General features: G+C 44.0%; 1 protein-coding gene across 1 annotated transcript; it reads right to left on the reverse strand.

Moving 5' to 3' along the window:
- Window positions 1-561: 561 nt before the first annotated feature.
- Window positions 562-14786, reverse strand: Vps72 (vacuolar protein sorting 72 homolog). The gene is made up of 6 exons (XM_076861847.1): window positions 14587-14786; window positions 7760-7912; window positions 7472-7586; window positions 6892-7068; window positions 1422-1566; window positions 562-1142 (listed from the first exon to the last, which is right to left on the reverse strand). Exons 1-6 carry the CDS (start codon window positions 14701-14703, stop codon window positions 755-757), a joined length of 1095 nt encoding a protein of 364 aa, XP_076717962.1. The 5' UTR covers window positions 14704-14786; the 3' UTR covers window positions 562-754.
- Between the last annotated feature and the right edge of the window lie 247 nt (window positions 14787-15033).

Genomic DNA, 15033 nt, shown 5'->3' on the forward strand with positions numbered 1-15033 from the left:
TATTTTTGTAGTTGTACAGCATGCCTTTATTTTATGTGTTTATTTTTATGTGGTGCTGAGGATCGAACTCGGTGCTTCACATGTGTAAGGCAAGCGCTCTGCCACTAAGCTACAGCCCCAGCCCTTTGGTATCTAATTTTAAGGTGTTTGTAATCTAGTTGGAGGAATGAATACAATCAAAAAAGGACAGGGGCTGTGGCTGTGGCTGAGCGGTAGCGCACTTGCCTGGCATGGGTGAGGCACTGGGTTCAATTCTCAGCACCGTGTGTAAATAAATAAAATAAAGGTCTATCAACTTCAAAAATATTAAAAACAAAAAAAACAAGCTGAGCATGGTGGCACACACCTGTAGTCTCAGTTACTCAGGAGGCCGAGGTGCAAAGCCTGCTTAAGCCCAGGAGTTTGAGATCAGCCTAGGACACACAGCAAGAACCCGTGTCAGAAAAAAACAAGAGATACAAAGGACAGCACATAATAAATGTTATCAAACAAACACAAAGACCCAAATAGACTCAGACATTCACAAATACTTCTTGTCCCAATTGTAGAATAGACACCAAACAAGAAGGATCTTTCCATTTTATTAGATTAAAAAACCACAACAAAATGAACAAGGAACTGGGGGAAAGATGGGGAAAGACATATAGAAGAGGAATGGGCAATCAGAGATATTAAGGGCAGAAGTAGAGAGAGAGGGAAGATCAAGACCCCCATTTTCAGGCAGGAAAGAGTTTTCTAAGGACTAGACATCTCTTCATTTGATGACAATTTTCTGGCGCAAGGCTCGGGGCCCAGAGCCAGGGAGGGGCTCAGGAGGTGGGGGGCCAGGGCCCAGGGCTGAGGCAGTAGGAGGCAGTCCATGGGCAGTGATGTACTTCTTATAGGCCTCACGGATGATCTTGAAGGCTCGAGCAGTGGCATAGGGGATGTCTGTAACAGGGTCCCGGTACAGAGCTGGACGATGGGTCACTGGGCAGACCTCCCGAACAGGGATCTTTGGGGGCCGACCTTGGGGGAACCATTCCTCAAATGTCGCATCATCACTAAATGTGATGAAGGTACGCGAGCAGCGAGCAGGTGGGATGACAGGTCCAGTCCCAGCATGGGGAGCCAATGAGGAGGCCGAGGGAGCAGGATCAAGTCTGAGGACAAAAGATAGGGAGAAAACACAAGAGCTGAGGGGAAACAGAGTCAGAAGGGAGGAAATCAGATGAGGAAAGAGGAAAAACGGGAGTGGTGGGCATCCTGAGAGAACCTCCTAGATGATGGTAGATGGGAAGAAATGTGAGGCTAGAAAGAAAGACAGGAAAGAGAGAAAAGAGAGGCTGAAAGAAAGGAGCTGACGGGAGGGCAGATTCTGAAAGGTGCAAGTCAGGGAGGCTGTGAGGAAAGCGGTGAGCTCAGCAGGCTGGCCCACTTACCCTTCGACATCTACATTCTCCTCCTTGGGGCCCAGCTCCCCGATAAGTGGCACCGTCATCGAATGATAGGTGATTATAGGCCCAGGGCACTTCCGTTTCTTGTGAACCTGTTTCTTTTTGTCAGCCTCCAGTCGCTCATATGTCTCTTCAGTGTCACCGGCAGAAATGAAAAGATGGTCACTCTTCCCTTTCCCACACTCAATTCTGTTCCATAATCTCTCAATTATCTCTCTGGCCACTGACCTGGCCACTCCTACGGCTTCCTAACACCTCCCGCTTCAGAAGTTTTCTTTTTACCCCTCTTCACATCCTCCCTACCCCTCCTTTCTCAAGTAACTTGGGTTCTCAAACACTCAGCACTGAAGAACCTCAAGCTGAAAGGGACTCTGTGACAAGGCGCCAGTTCCTTTTCCTGGGTGCTGGACTCTCCTCTATGAATACGCTGTCAACTACGCTGCTCCTGGCCAAGAAATGGATTACACTCTTTCCTCCCCAGGATAATCATAATACCCACTCCACTAAACCACTCCTCATACCACAGTTTTGATTCATTACCTCCATTCCCCTGTATCTAGTACATTCTTTTGTATTTAATTATTATTATTTTTTTTTGAGACAGGGTCTCGCTAAACTGTCAAGGCTGACCTTGAACATATAATCCTCTTGTCTCAGCCTCCTGGTCATTGGAATTACAGGTGTGTGTCACTGCACCCCTAGTACACTCTTCTATTACTGTACCTATTACAGACTTTGGCAGAGGCTGCAAGCTGGCAGACAATTAAGTGTTTGATACTGGGGATTAAACACATGGGCACTCTCAACCACTGAGTCACATCCCCAGCCCTATCTCACCGAGTTGCTTGGCACCTCACCATTGCTGAGGCTGGCTTTTAACTCTAGATCCTCCTGCCTCAGCTTCCCAAGACAGTGGGATTATAGGCAAATGCCACTGTGCCCATCTGATTTGCAGTGTTTTAAAGAAAAACTGGAACTAGGTAGGCAAGGTGGTATACACCTATAATCCTAGCAACTCAGGAGCCTGAAGCAGGGGATTGAATGTTCAAGGCCAGCTTTGGTAATTTACTGAGACACTCTCAAAATATAAAATGGCTGAATGTAGTGGCCCACACCTGTAATCCCAGTGACTATGGAGGCTGAGGTAGGAGAATCACAAGTTTTGAGGCCAGCCTCAGCAACTTAACAAGATCCTGCCTCAAAATAAAATAAAAAGGGCTTAGATATAGTTTGGTGGTAAAGCACTGCTGGATTCAATCCCTATACCAAAAATAAATAAACAGGGCTAGTGTGTAGCTCAGTGGTAGAGTACCCCTGGGTTCAATCAGTACTGGGGATGTGGCTCAGTGGTAGAACACTTGCCTAGCACTCATGAGGCACTGGTTTTGATCCTTAGCAACACATAAGTAAATAAAACAAAGGTATTGTGTCCATCTACAACTAAAAAAACAAAAACAAAAATTGGAACTGTTGACATTCAGAAACTGGGAAATGATATTTAAATATAGATTTCTGGTTCCTTTTTAATTTTTATTTATTTATTTAGAGAATTTTTTAATATTTATTTTTAGTTTTCAGCGGACACAACATCTTTGTTTGTATGTGGTGCTGAGGATCGAACCCGGGCCGCATGCATGCCAGGCAAGCATGCTACCGCTTGAGCCACATCCCCAGCCCTCTGGTTCCTTTTTTAAAAAAACAAGGAAGCCAGTTGCAATGGTTCATGCCTGTATTTCCAGCAACTTGGGAAGCTGAGGCAAGAGGATGGCAAGTTCAAAGCTAGCTTCCAGGGTTGGGGATGTGGCTCAAGTGGTAGCGCGCTCGCCTGGCATGCGTGAGGCCCGGGTTCGATCCTCAGCACCACATACAAACAAAGATGTTGTGTCCGCCAATAAATAAATATTAAAATAAAAAAAATAAAAAAAATAATAAAAAAAAAAGCTAGCTTCCATAACTTAGCAAGGCCCTAAGCAACTCAGCAAGACCCTTGTCTTAATATAGAAAAATTTTAAAAAGGGATGGAGCTGGGAATGTGACTCAGTGGTTAAAAGCCCCTGGGTTCAATCCTGGTATTGAAGAAAAAACAAAACAAAGAAACAAACACACACACAAAAAGGCGGGGGGGGGGGGGGGGGGGGGGGCGGGGGGCGGCGGGAAGCATAGTGTGGTGGTGCATGCCTGAAACTCCAGCTACTCAGGAGGCTGAGACAGGATTACAAGTTTGAGGCCAATCTCAGCAATTTATCAAGATTCTCAACATCTTACTGAGACCCTGTCTCAAAATATAAGGGGTTGGGGCTGGGGATGTGGCTCAAGTGGTAGCGCGCTCGCCTGGCATGCGTGCGGCCCGGGTTCGATCCTCAGCACCACATACAAACAAAGATGTTGTGTCTGCCAAAAACTAAAAAATAAATATTAAAATTCTCTCTCCCTCTTTCTCACTCTTTCTTTAAAAAAAAAAAAATAAGGGGTGGGGGATGTGGCTCAGTGGTGGTGTCCTGGTTTCAAATGCCGGTACAAAATAAAAAGGCAGGCAACCTGGCAACCTTGAGTTCACGTTCTCACTGGGAAGCAATCAGGCAGACTATTCCTCCCTTCAAGCATTCCTCCCCAAGCCACCTCAGTCCTTGAGCTGGCTGTATTTTGTGTCACCTACCTGGACCCCATGACCCTGCTCTATGGTAATTCACAGTTGGTACATGTCTCCTCCTTACGGGCAGTGAGTGTGACCCATATTACCTACACGTCATCAGCGTCAGGCAGCATTCGACATATTATAGGCACTCAAAAGTATTTGTTAATGAATAAATAAAATACTCCTGTTCCCTCTCTTCTGAATGAACTCCACATTTCTGGGTCCTTCTCGTATGTGGGTACTGTGAACAGAATTCTCTAACGTCTGACCATGAAAGGAATGCTCTGGAAACCTCTTCAGTGACTGAAATGCTCTTTTACTTGAACTCTGGTAATATTGCTTCTTCTACTTTGACCCAAATTTTCAATCCCTTGCCTTCTTTCCAAGGCATCCCTCTGTTCTGTGGACCTCCTGCTCTATCATCAGCCAACTCACCCATATCCTCAGCTCCTCACTCAGCTTTCCTTACACAACTTGCTTTACTGGAAACCTGGTCATCCACTGTGGCCACTGCTCTCCCTGCAGCCTTCTGGTGGAGGCTGCTCATTCTCTCATGTCCCATGTAGGACACCCCTGTATCCTACTGAGCTCTGCAATGCAGATGCAGGTTTTAGATCACTTTTCTTCCACCTATCTGCAGACCCCCTTCTCTTTTGAGACCAGTACCAAAGTCTACAATAATTTCTCTAAGTCATAGTCATTCTCTTATGAAGGACTTCGGCAGGAGTTTCCACTCTTCTCCACTCCAACTCCTATCATCTTAGGTTATCCTGGTGATTTCAAAGCCTGGAGTCTTGATATCACTCATGGTTGATGATACTTCTCAATCATTAGATGTTTTGAGGGCAGCTACTGTTTTAAAAGTACTGGACTATTATCACATATGTTTATAATTATATATCCTATTTTAAAGCCAATATAATTACTATTTATCATTATTATTATTTATTATTCTTTTGGATGTGTGTGGTACTGGGGATTGAACCCAGGGGCCTCTACCACTTTGAGCCACTTTTTGAGCCACATCTCTAGCTTTTTTTTTTTTTTAAGAGAAGCTACGCTTTGTTGGTTTGAGGTTGGCCTCAAACTTGGGATCTTCCTTAAGCCTCCCAGGTAGCTGGGATTACAAGTATGTGCCACAGCATGCAGTTTAGAATGGAAAATTTTAAAAAAGTCATGAAGCTGGGCATGGTGGTACATGACTGTACTTCCAGCTACTTGGGAAGCTGAGGCAGGAGTATCCCAATTTTGAGGCCAGCTTGGGCAACTCAGCAGGACGGTCTCAAAAAATAGAAAGGGCTAGGAATATGAATGCAGCTGAATGGTAGAGTGCCCCTGGGTTCCATCCCAGTACCATAGGGCGGGGGAAAAGATCCATGAAAATACATTCTGAAGATGTCAGGGCTGAACTAAATCTTTTCTCAATCATTGTGTTCTTTTGGAGTCAAGTTGTCTAAATTTCATAACTATTGTTAAACTAGGATGGCTTCGGTACAAAGTAGTTAGGGTAAATAATCTTCCACTCCACAGCAGAATTACATTTGACTTATTTTTGATCAACTACATATATCCTTGGTCAAAAAACAGAGATAGAGCTGGGGTTGCAATCAGTGATAGGGCACTTGCCCAGCATGTGTGAGGCCCTGAGTTTGATCCACAGCACTGAAACAATAAAACAAAAAATCCCCCCAAAAAACAACAACAACAACAACAACAAAAAAAAAAACACCATAAGGAAGAGATTCAGGAAGAGAAATAAATACTGAAGGTGATTCTACTTGCGTTTTCACTCAATAAAATATATCTAAAAAAAACATATGATGGGTGGTAAGAATCTGCTGTTTGCTCTATCTCTCATTTACCTCTCATGATTTGAGATTATTTTGCAAAAGAAATTCATAATTTTAGACTGGGTACTCCTGTAGTCTTATCTACTTGGCAGGCTGAGGCAGGAAGACTACAAGTTCAAGACCAGCCTGAGCAGTTTAGACCCTGTCTCAAATAAAAAATAAGAAGGGGATGTAGCTCAGTGGTCTAGCACCCTACCCCCCACATCAACTGAAGATATTTTTAAGAATATGTACAGTAAAGCAATTTATCTTATGACTAACCCTGATTTTCCATTCTCATGATTATCATTAAAGAGGCATTATTATTATTATCCCATTTTGTGAACAAAGATAGCAAGCAAGATGGTGGCTGGTGTGGTGGTGCACACCTGTTACTCCAGCTACTTGGGAAGCTTAAGGCAGGACAGTCACAAGTTCAAGGCCAATCTGGGCAACTTAGCAAGACCCTGCCTCAAAATTGAAAAAAAGAAGGGCCAGGGATATAGCTCAGTGGTAGAGTGCCTCTGGGTTCAATCTCCAGTACTACTTGTTTATTTTTTTTAGTTATACATGGACACAGTTGTTAGGTTGGGGGATTGATGTTCAAAGCAGCGCGGGCTGCTTTGTTCTAAGTTGCCACTAAGTCGCCACCAAGTCGCTGCCACTGACCTAACAGTTCGTGGGATCAAATCCAGGAGCTCTAGCATGCTAGGCAAATGTTTTACCAGTGACCTACATTCCCACTCCCTAGAACTAGAATTTAATTCTATACAGCTTTTATTTTTTATAAAAATACCTAAATGTACCTTATTCTTCAGAGCCCACATAACTGCATTTTCCCTTGCTCTTAAATACCTATTCTTATTTATGTCTTCTGATTCCTTTGTCCCAAATCTGTCTCTCTACAGTTCTCTGGTCCTCCAGGTCTCAAAAGTTTTTCTTATGCTCCTCAGCCTATCTCTACCTATTTTCCCTGAAACTATAGACTGACCCAATGAACGTAAGTTGAGCTCTTCTGTGATCTTGGCCTCTCTGAGCAGCTCTTCTTGGGTCAGTGGTCTCTCACAGTGGGGCCCCTTACGCCGCCGGGACTGGCCCTGTCTTTCCTGTACCCGAAGAAATGTTTGTCGTGTATGTTCAGCTGTAGATTGGCGCATGGACTTCCGACCTGCAAAAAGTAAGATCTTTTGAAGTCACATCTACCTTCTTTGTTTATTTACATATTTTTAAATTTTTTACTGGGATATAATTTCAAACTTACAAAAAAACTGTAAGAACTGTACAAACAACACCCATGTATCCCCTTAATTTACATCACCTACTGTTAGTATTTTGCCCCGTTTTATTCTAATTTCATTCTCTGTGTGTGTTTTCTCTAAATGATCTGAAAATTAAGCTGTACATATCATGGGCTTTATTCCTAAAAATAGTGTGTATTTCCTAAAAAAAAAAAAAAAAAAAGATTTTTCTTACATGACATTATGCTTATCAACTTCAGTAAACTTAACACTGATAAAATAATACATCATCACATTCTAATTTTGTCTATTGATCCAAATTTCCATACTCACTGTCAGAGCCATCATCCTGTAGTTCAAGTGGCAGCAGCGCCTTCTCTTCTCGGGCCTTCTGAGAGCTACCAGCTGGGGTGCTAACCTTTCGAGGTCTCAGGCTCTTTAGAGGCTCCTGGACACAGATTACAATTAGATACCGGAGAACAGAAGAGATAAGGAGAAAGATGAAGATCTTAACAGACAAACTAGCATTGTAGAAAATGGGACCAGTGTGGGGAGCACTGGGACCCAATGATTGAGAGAAGAGGGATTAAAAAGGTCCAAAAAACCCGATTCCTCCTGTACCTTATAGGCTTTAGTGACTACTCTGCGCTTCCTTCTTGGCTCTTCTGTTTCTCCATCACTGGATGGTTCATCCCCTTCATCGATATCAAAGTCAGAGTCCACCTCATCCTCTGTGTCTGACTGGTCCCCTTGATACTCATCATCTCCAGATTCCTGAGAACACAATGGGAGTGGCTGGCAATAGACTTATTTTTTATTTTTTAATTTTTTTTAAAGACAGAGAGGAGAGAGAGAGAGAATTTTTTAATATTTATTTTTTAGTTATCGGCGGACACAACATCTTTGTTTGTATGTGATGCTGAGAATCGAACCCGGGCCGCACGCATGCCAGGTGAGCGCGCTACCACTTGAGCCACATCCCCAGCCCCTGGCAATAGACTTATTAATATCCCTTCATAAAAAAGAGAATTTCTGGGGCTGGGGATGTGGTTCAAGTGATAGTGCGCTCACCTAGCATGCGTGAGGCACTGGGTTAGATTCTCAGTCATATAAAAACAAAATAAAGACAGTGTGTTCATCTAAAACTAAAAAATGAATTAAAAAAAAAAGAACAGAATTTCTTGGGCTGGGGCTGTAGCTCAGTGGTAGAGTGTTTACTTAGCATGTGTGAGGCACTGGGTTCGATCCTCAGCACCACAGAAAAAAATAAACAAATAAAATAAAGGCATTCTGCCATCCATGACTTAAAAAAAAAAAAAAAATGTGGTTTGGTCTCTACCTACAAGAGTCTAATAGTATAGCTGAGCACAGTGGCACACGGCTATAATCCCAGTGGCTTGGGAGGCCAACACAGGAAAATCACGAGTTCAAAGCCAGCCTCAGCAATTTAGCAAGGCCCTAAGTAACTTAGTGAGATCCTGTCTCAAAATAAAAAAAAGAAGGGGCTAGGGTTATGGCTCAGTGGTTAAATGCCCCTGGGTTCAATCCCTGGTACCTCTTTCCCCCGCCAAAAATAGTCCCATAGTCTTGTGAAGTATAGGACATCGTCATAAAAAATATTTTTTGATTACACTAAGTTATTATAGTGAAAGGATATGGATTAAAACCAGCAAAGATAAAAGATGCATAGAGCAGAGTCCAATTTTCCTCTTCCATTAATTCTGCCAGTAACAATGTGTAATAACTTGTACCTAATACTGCCAAACAAAGGGGCTCACCTAGGTTTTGTGTTCAGGATTTTTATTTGGGTGGGGGTCTCTGTCACTGTGTGGTTCTCAGTTACTCAGATTTTGGCCCCTCCCAATAAAAACATTTTAATACAAAGCAACATAAAGTACCAAATGGCAATACAATGTTATAGATCAAAGAAGACTGGTGGTCCAAATCTAACCTTTAGACTTCAATCCTTTAAACCAGAGATCAGAACACTTTTTCTGTAAAGGGCCAGATAGGGAATGGGTCAGTTTGGAATAAAACTTGTAGTTTACTGACCCATGATTTTATTTTATTTTTTGTGGATGTTGGGGATTGAACCCAAGGTTGTGCACATACCACGCAAGCACCCTACCACTAGGTCACATCCCCTGCCCCTGAACCTTGATTTAGACTATAAAGGATGAAAAGAACTTGAGTCATAGTTTAAAACAATATTTAGACAGCCAAGAGGGAAGAGGGACTCACAGGTATGTGGAAAGACGGAAAAAGGTTCAGAAGCAGGAATGTACATAGAGTGCTTACAGAATAAAGATTTTTTTTTTTTTTTGGGTCGGGGGTAACCAGGGATTGAACCCAGAGGTGCTTACGCCCTGAGCCACATCCCCAGCTCTTTTTCTATTTTATTTAGAGACAGGATCTCTCTCACTGAATTGCTTGGGGCCTTGCTAAATTGCTGAGGCCGACCTAGAACTCAAAATTCTGTTGCAATACCCTCCTCAAGCTGCTGGGATTATAGGCACGTGCCACTGTGCTTGGCAGAATAAGGATTTAGACCCAAGTAAACCAGGTTTATCTCTGGCAAGAAACCTTAGCTGGTTGCTTTGGCTCTAACATAACCTCCTTCCAACACTGATTGCCCTATAAAATTTCAAATTAGGTCTATGGAGAAAATTAAATGTCAAGCTAATAACTATGATTTAAACCTGCAGCTTACTGACTTTTAATCCTCTCCCTCTCCTTATCTATAGCAATATTGATAATCATTGTTGAGATCAACTAAATTTTCTGAAAAAAAAATATGTATTATTCCTTAGGTGTATTGAGATGGAAAAATATTTGGGTATTACTATCAATAATGGGAAGCCACTGAAGATTTAGGGGCGTGTATAAGAGATGTTCCAGAAAGCTCTGAGGGTTAGTTAGATGTGCTGGAAAAGCTAGAAAATCTGAAGTATAGCCTAGGCCTGAGGTGATACAGGTTAAGGCTAGAATGGTAGTCACTCTGGAAAGAAAAGGGGGGAAAGTCACTTAAGGGAAGTCAACTGGGACAAGTGCAGTGGCACACACCTGTAAAAATGTATTATTCCTGTAATCTCTGTGACTCAGGCACTGAAGCAGGAGGACTGCAAGTTCAAGGCCAGCCTCAGCAATTTGGGAAGATCCTGTCTCAAAATGAAAAAAAAATTTAAAAGGGCTGGGGATGTGGCTCAGTGGTTAAGTGGCCCTGGGTTCAACCCAAGTACAAAAGAAGTAAAGTGGGGGGGGTCGACTGGGTTGAAACCACTCAAACATGTGGATCTCCCTTCAATCAGTGATGCAGATTGTTCTAATCTTTTTTTTTTATTTATTTATTTTTTAGTTTTTGGCGGACACAACATCTTTGTATGTGGTGCTGAGGATTGAACCCGGGCCGCACGCATGCCAGGCGAGCGCGCTACCGCTTGAGCCACATCCCCAGCCCCATGTTCTAATCTTGATACACAGGTTGCAAAGCAAGCACATAACACAGATGGTTGACACTCCACACCAGCCAGAGTTCAATCCTGCACTGATGACCATCATTTCCTCCAAACTGATGTTTGTGAAAGACAGCCTAGGAACACATTAATCCCCTCAACTCTTAATCTAGTATTAAGCCATATCATCATAGGATGGCTCAACTTCCCATTAGAAATGTTTTCACTAAATTATGGATTTACTACCATTCTTTTTTTTTTTTTTAAAGAGAGAGGGAGAGGGAGAGAGGGGGAGAGAGGGAGGGAGGGAGGGGGGGGGAGGGAGAGGGGGGGAGGGAGGGAGGGAGAGAGGGGGGGGAGGGAGAGGGAGGGAGGGAGAGAGAATTTTTTAATATTTATTTTTTTTTTAGTTTTTGGTGGACACAACATCTTTGTTTGTATGTGGTGCTGAGGATGGAACCCGGGCTGCACGCATGCCAGGAGAGTGCGCTACCGCTTGAGCCATATCTCCAGCCCCAATTTACTACCATTCATTTAGCATTTATCAAGAGTCATTAACAGACATGGCTAGTTAAGGCAGTGTTTTTATATCATCTACCAACCCCATTACTTTATATATATCTTATATAAGGACGCAATGATAAATTCTCCTTCATGCTGAATAAGGTTGTCTTTCTTGAAGTACTTGTATGCCTCTTTCTTACTAAAAAAAGAAATTCAGACTTTGGCTGCCAGGAAGCTCACAGCTAAATTTAATATCAATTGCTATTACCATTTTAGCATAGGCTCCTGGTACAATTACTTCTGACCTGTCTCTATTTTTGCTGTTCTTACTTTTTGTTTATATTATAAGCCTCCTTAAATCCTTTTTGGAAGCTTAAAGGGTACATATTAAATAACGACTCGTAAAACGACAGGAATAGGAAAACAGGCCTTGGAGGAGAGATGAGAATGTTCTATTTAAAACCATTTGATTAGTGCTGTATCAGTAATGACTCCCAGTTACTAAGTCCTAGGGATTCTATTTTCTTAATTTCTCTTTTTTTTTTTTTTTTTTTTAAAGAGAGAGTGAGAGAGGGGGAGAGAGAGAGAGAGAGAGAATTTTAATATTTATTTTTTAGTTCTTGGCAGACACAACATCTTTGTTTGTATGTGGTGCTGAGGATCGAACCTGGGCCGCACGCATGCCAGGCGAGCGCGCTACCGCTTGAGCCACATCCCCAGCCCCTTCTTAATTTCTCTTGAACACTACTGTCCATGTAACATTTTCCCCTCTCTGGTGCTAGGGATCCAACTCAGGGCCTCAGACATGCTAGGAAAGTGCTCTACGAAAGCTATACCCTCTGCCCCAGTCCCATGGTTTCTGTACCGGGGAATGAACCCAGAGGCACTTAATCAAGAGCCACATATTAAGCCCTTTTATTTTTGAGACAGAGTCTCACTAAATTGTTCAGCGCCTTGTTGAGGCTGGCCTTGAACTTAGAATCGTCCGGCCGCTCAGATTATAGGCTTGCACGATTACGCCCAATATTTCCATGGTTTCTCTACTTTCTCTGCCCCCTTAAGATTATTGTCCATTACATAATCATTCCTCACTCCCAGTATTGGGGAACTCAATGGTGCTTTACCACTGAGCCACATCCCCAGTCTTTTTTAAAATTTTTTTTTTTTTAATTTTTTAGTTGTAGATAGACACAATAACTTTACTCTTATGTGGTACTGAGGATTGATCCCAGTGCCTCACACACCCTAGGCAGGCACTCTACCACTGAGCTACAACCTCAGTACCCCCAGCCCTTATTGAGACAGGGCCTCACTAAATTGCTAAGGCTGGCTTTTTTTTTTTTTTCCTTGGTATCAGGATTGAACTCAGGGGCACCTGACCATTGAGCCACATGCCCAGCCCTATTGTGTATTTTATTTAGAGACAGAGTCTGAGTTGCTTAGCACCTCGCTTTTGCTGAGGCTGGCTTTGAACTCTCGATCCTCCTGCCTCAGCCTCCCAAACTGCTGGGATTACATAAGTGTGCCACTGTGCCTGGCTCTAAGGCTGGCTTTGAACTTGTGATTCTCCTGCCTCAGTCTTCAGAGCCACTTAGATTACAGGTGTGCATTTATAGAACTTTAGTGACTCTTCTCAGTCTCCAAGTAAAGAGCAAACCCCTTTAACACAGCTCACAAGGCCCTACATAATCTGACCCAGGCCTTATTAATTACTATTCTACCCTTTAGCCTTACTAATTACTATTCTCCTGGAAAATGAAAGTAGAACTTACCAGGATCTCCATACCTTTATACATTCTACCCCACTTCTTTCTGTGGACAACCCCACTGCCCCCACTTCTTATCCAGCCAAGGCCTACTTCTAGACTGTTTTCAGCTGAAACAGTCATCTCCTTGGGGATGCCTATCCCCACCAAGACCCTGGCACCTACAAGTTATTACGGCATCCTATGCTTACCTCTTGTTTCAGTCCTTATCACGTGGTATTTTAATTGACTGTGAAGCCAGTCAGTTCCCCCACTGGGGTCTGCGATATTTAACAGATCACCAGGGTTTCTGGCATGCTAGGCAAGTGCTCTCTTTTTTGGTGGGGGCATTTTACCATTGAGCTACAATCCCAATCCTTTTTACCTTTTTATTTTTAGACAGAGTCTAACTAAGTTGCTTAGGACCTGGCTAAATTGCTGAAGGTAGCCTTCAACTTGTGATCCCCCTGCCTCAGCCTCTTGGGATTATAGGCATGTGCCACCACTATACCCTAATTGGCAAGTGCTCTACCACTAAGGCATACTCCCAACCCCAGGGCAGTGTTTATTTATGTATGAATGTGACTGTGTATGTATTTGGGAATGAACCCAGGGTACTCTACCCTTGAGCTATTCCTTGCAGCCCTTCCCACTTTATTTTTTGGTACCAGAAATTAAACTCATGGGTGCTTATCCATTGAGTCACATCCCCAGCCCCTTTTAAAAAAATATATAGTTTTAGCTGTATATGGACACAATACCTTTTATTTATTTAATTTTATGTGGTGCTAAGGATAGACCCAGTGCCTCACAAGTGCTCTGGATTCGCTCTACCACTGAGCTACAATCCCAGAGCCCTTTTTATATATTTTATTTAGAGAGGGGTCTTCCTGAGTTGCTTAGGGCCTCGCTAAATCGTTGAAGTTAGCTTTGAACTTGTGATCCTCCTGTTTCAGCCCCACCGCCTGGCTCTTCACCCCTTTATATTTTGAGAAGGGTCTCGCTAAGTTGCAGAGGTTGGTCTCAAACTTGAGATCCTCCTGCCTCAGTCTTCTGAGTCTGTGTGCCATTGTGCTTGGGCCGGTTGAATTAATACTGTCTCCCTAGAGCCTAAGACACCCTATGGCACGCTCTAGATGCTTGACACATATTTAAGGATTAGAAAGATTTGGTCAATAAATATTTAACAAGTGCCAGCCCAGTCCAGACACTGATCTAGGCATTGTATATATAACGGGGAACAAATCTAACTTTATAAAGTTTACAATCTAATGGAAAAGCAAAAACAAGTAAGCAAACCAAATCAAGTTTCAAATTTAAAATATGTTCTGCTAAGGAAATAAAGAGGGACTCTTTTAGGATACGTAAGGAAGGGTCATCTAAGAAAACATTTCCATAGAGACTTGAAAGCTGAAGAGGGGGTTATCGAGCCCGGCCCCTTTCCGGGGTCCCTCCCGGTCCTCAGTGAGCCGTCGGGCAGTGCACACTAGGGGCCTAACCTCGACGCGCCTGGCGGTTCTGGACGTCCCAGTGCGCCGGGGCGCCACCACCTCGGGACGCCTGCGGAGGCCTCCTCCGTCCTGGACCCACCCCCGCGTCGAGGGCTGGGCTTTCTAGGCCTCCTTTACCCCGCCCCGCGCCCGCGTTTCCACCAGCTCTCAGGGGTCCTCTGGGTTCCCCGCCCCCTCCTCCTTTGTCTGGGGTCCCTTAGCTTCCTCTCTTCCCAGTTCCTAGGCCCGGCTCTTGCCTCAGTGAAACCTCCGTAAGTCGTCTGGTAGAACTCATCTTCTTCCTCTGCCTCCAGAAGCCCAGAAAGCCTGTTGCCAGCGGTCTTCCGGGGGGCCCGGCCCCCAGCCAAACTCATGTCGCCTAGCGAGACTGCGCGGCCACCAGGGCCCGCTCACCCAGCTTGGTTCCTGGAGCTCGGCGCTCGACACCACTACCTGCGGGCGGCCGCCCACGACGGAAGTTGGGCGTCTGCAGGCAGATGCAGCAGAGCGTCGAGTGCACACCCCCCAGTCCCGCCTCTAAACCATTTTTACTCATCAGCTCCACCCACTCTAGCGAAGAGCTTCCCAGCCCTCTGACCTGGCTTGCTTAGTGACACCAGGATCCTCGCTACCCTACGTCTAGTTTGTTGTTGTTGTTTTTGTACCGGGGTTGAATCCTCCAGCGCGCCCCCCTCTTTTTTTAA

Source organism: Callospermophilus lateralis, chromosome 7 (assembly GCF_048772815.1).
Source record: "Callospermophilus lateralis isolate mCalLat2 chromosome 7, mCalLat2.hap1, whole genome shotgun sequence".
Taxonomy (NCBI): domain Eukaryota; kingdom Metazoa; phylum Chordata; class Mammalia; order Rodentia; family Sciuridae; genus Callospermophilus; species Callospermophilus lateralis.